The 1659-nt window shown below is 48.8% G+C and overlaps 1 protein-coding gene across 1 annotated transcript in view; it reads right to left on the bottom strand.

Annotated features, from left to right (window-relative positions):
- CSUI_002448 (atp binding) overlaps positions 1-1659 on the bottom strand; it is a 9885-nt gene that overhangs the window by 4728 nt on the left and 3498 nt on the right. Inside the window, exons 2-4 of the mRNA XM_068062649.1 lie at positions 1580-1651; positions 794-897; positions 164-214 (exon numbers count right to left, since the gene is read on the bottom strand). Coding sequence (XP_067925375.1) covers positions 164-214; positions 794-897; positions 1580-1651 — 227 coding nt within the window. The remainder of the gene's footprint in view (positions 1-163; positions 215-793; positions 898-1579; positions 1652-1659) is intronic.

Here is a 1659-nt window from a genome sequence, read left to right on the forward strand (position 1 = left end):
AAAGGTACCGACCATGGACATGCGCACGTGTGCCATGCATTCATGAAGAGACAGTCACCATCAAAGACAACGCTGAGCTCTCCGTGTCGTCTGGGGGGAAACATAAGACCACCACTTGTGGAGTGCGGCTCTGACTGCGTTGTGGTAGAAAGAAAAAACATACCTTGTAGCCGTCCGTGCATAGCGTACTATCAACGAGATGTACTGCAGTCAGCTGAAAACAAAAGACAGAGAAAGAACAACAGACACTACTGTTACGTAGTTGGGACGCCAAGCCCCCTCCCTGATACTCCTCTCTTTATCCTCGGCAATGAAGGTGATGGGGTAGTCCCACTTCATCATAGAAAGGCTTCGGTTCACTGATATCATTCCTGCCACCCAGGAAAGACACGGATGCATGTACAGCCTCTCAGATGTGTCCCTAGATCTTCACCCGGGGAGGACAACTCAAGGTCTTTCATCCCGTGTATCTTTCATGCTGTTTCTCGTGACGCACACGCTCAGCACCCCTTGCCGGACATAGTCCAGTTTACGGTGAACACATCATACGTGCATATCTCTTCATTAGGCAGCCTTTGCTGTACGTACAATGAAGGAGACGGGGGGCGCTCCATGCTCTGCCTTCTTGTGCGACTCGTGTAGTGTGGACAAGCTTCACTACGTCAACCATGAAGGAGAGAAAAGGAAAGGTTCGAATCGGCAGAGCTTCCAAGGCGAAAAGTCTCGGAGACGCTTCGACTGTCCAGGAAAGGCAGAAGAAGATCGCTGTTAGATGGAAACAACCTACACATACCCGGGCATCAAGTTGCTTGTGAAGTTTCTGAATGATCTGGCGCATTGACTCGCTATGTGTGTAGACCTCTACCTGGCCGGGACAGTCAAAGATGACGTAGTGATCTGAAAGAAGAAGACATCCAACGATAAAAGAAAACGACATCGAGGCTTCTTCAGGGAAGCGCAACACGGCAAGTGACGGATACGACTACAACAAAGGAAGCTGAAGAAGGATGTAAGACACAGGAAACCGAGTCCACCTCACTCACAGGCGTTGAAGAGAGATCGAAAGAGACCAAGCAGAGACATCTCAGAGATCCATAGAACAAGAAGTCCCCTTCACGCGCAGGAAGAATGATATACTAGAAAATATACGCATGGGTAGCACAGTGACGGGAAAGAGAAACAACGGAGAGAAAACAGAAGTCTTATTAAGAATCTTCACAACGGAAGCAGCAGGAAAAAGAAGAGACGATTATCTTAATCAACTCACCAAGGCGGGCGTCATTCATCTTTGCAAGACCGGGGCTCTGAGTCCTCCGCCATAGAAATACACACAGACGTACACGAGGGGGGGAGAACGTTTGTCTACGTGTTGTCTGTGTGTGGGTCCGTCCACTTCATCTATCTATGAAACAGAAAATGACTGTTGCCCAGTTGTGTCCATCACCACTTGAAGGTCGCCACGACAACGGGGAAACCACCATGGTGCGGAAATGAGGAAGGTTGGCAGCATCCTTTTACATGAGTGATCTCTGAAAGAGAGACTCCATGTGCATCTCTTTTTTGTTCCTGTCCTTCGTACCTTTGAATTGTCGGAGCTTATCTTCCAGCCAGTCCAAATTGACCAAGAGAAACTCGAGGCAGTGAATCAGCGCTTTTCCC

Source organism: Cystoisospora suis (genome assembly GCF_002600585.1).
Source record: "Cystoisospora suis strain Wien I chromosome Unknown contig_1033, whole genome shotgun sequence".
NCBI lineage: Eukaryota > Apicomplexa > Conoidasida > Eucoccidiorida > Sarcocystidae > Cystoisospora > Cystoisospora suis.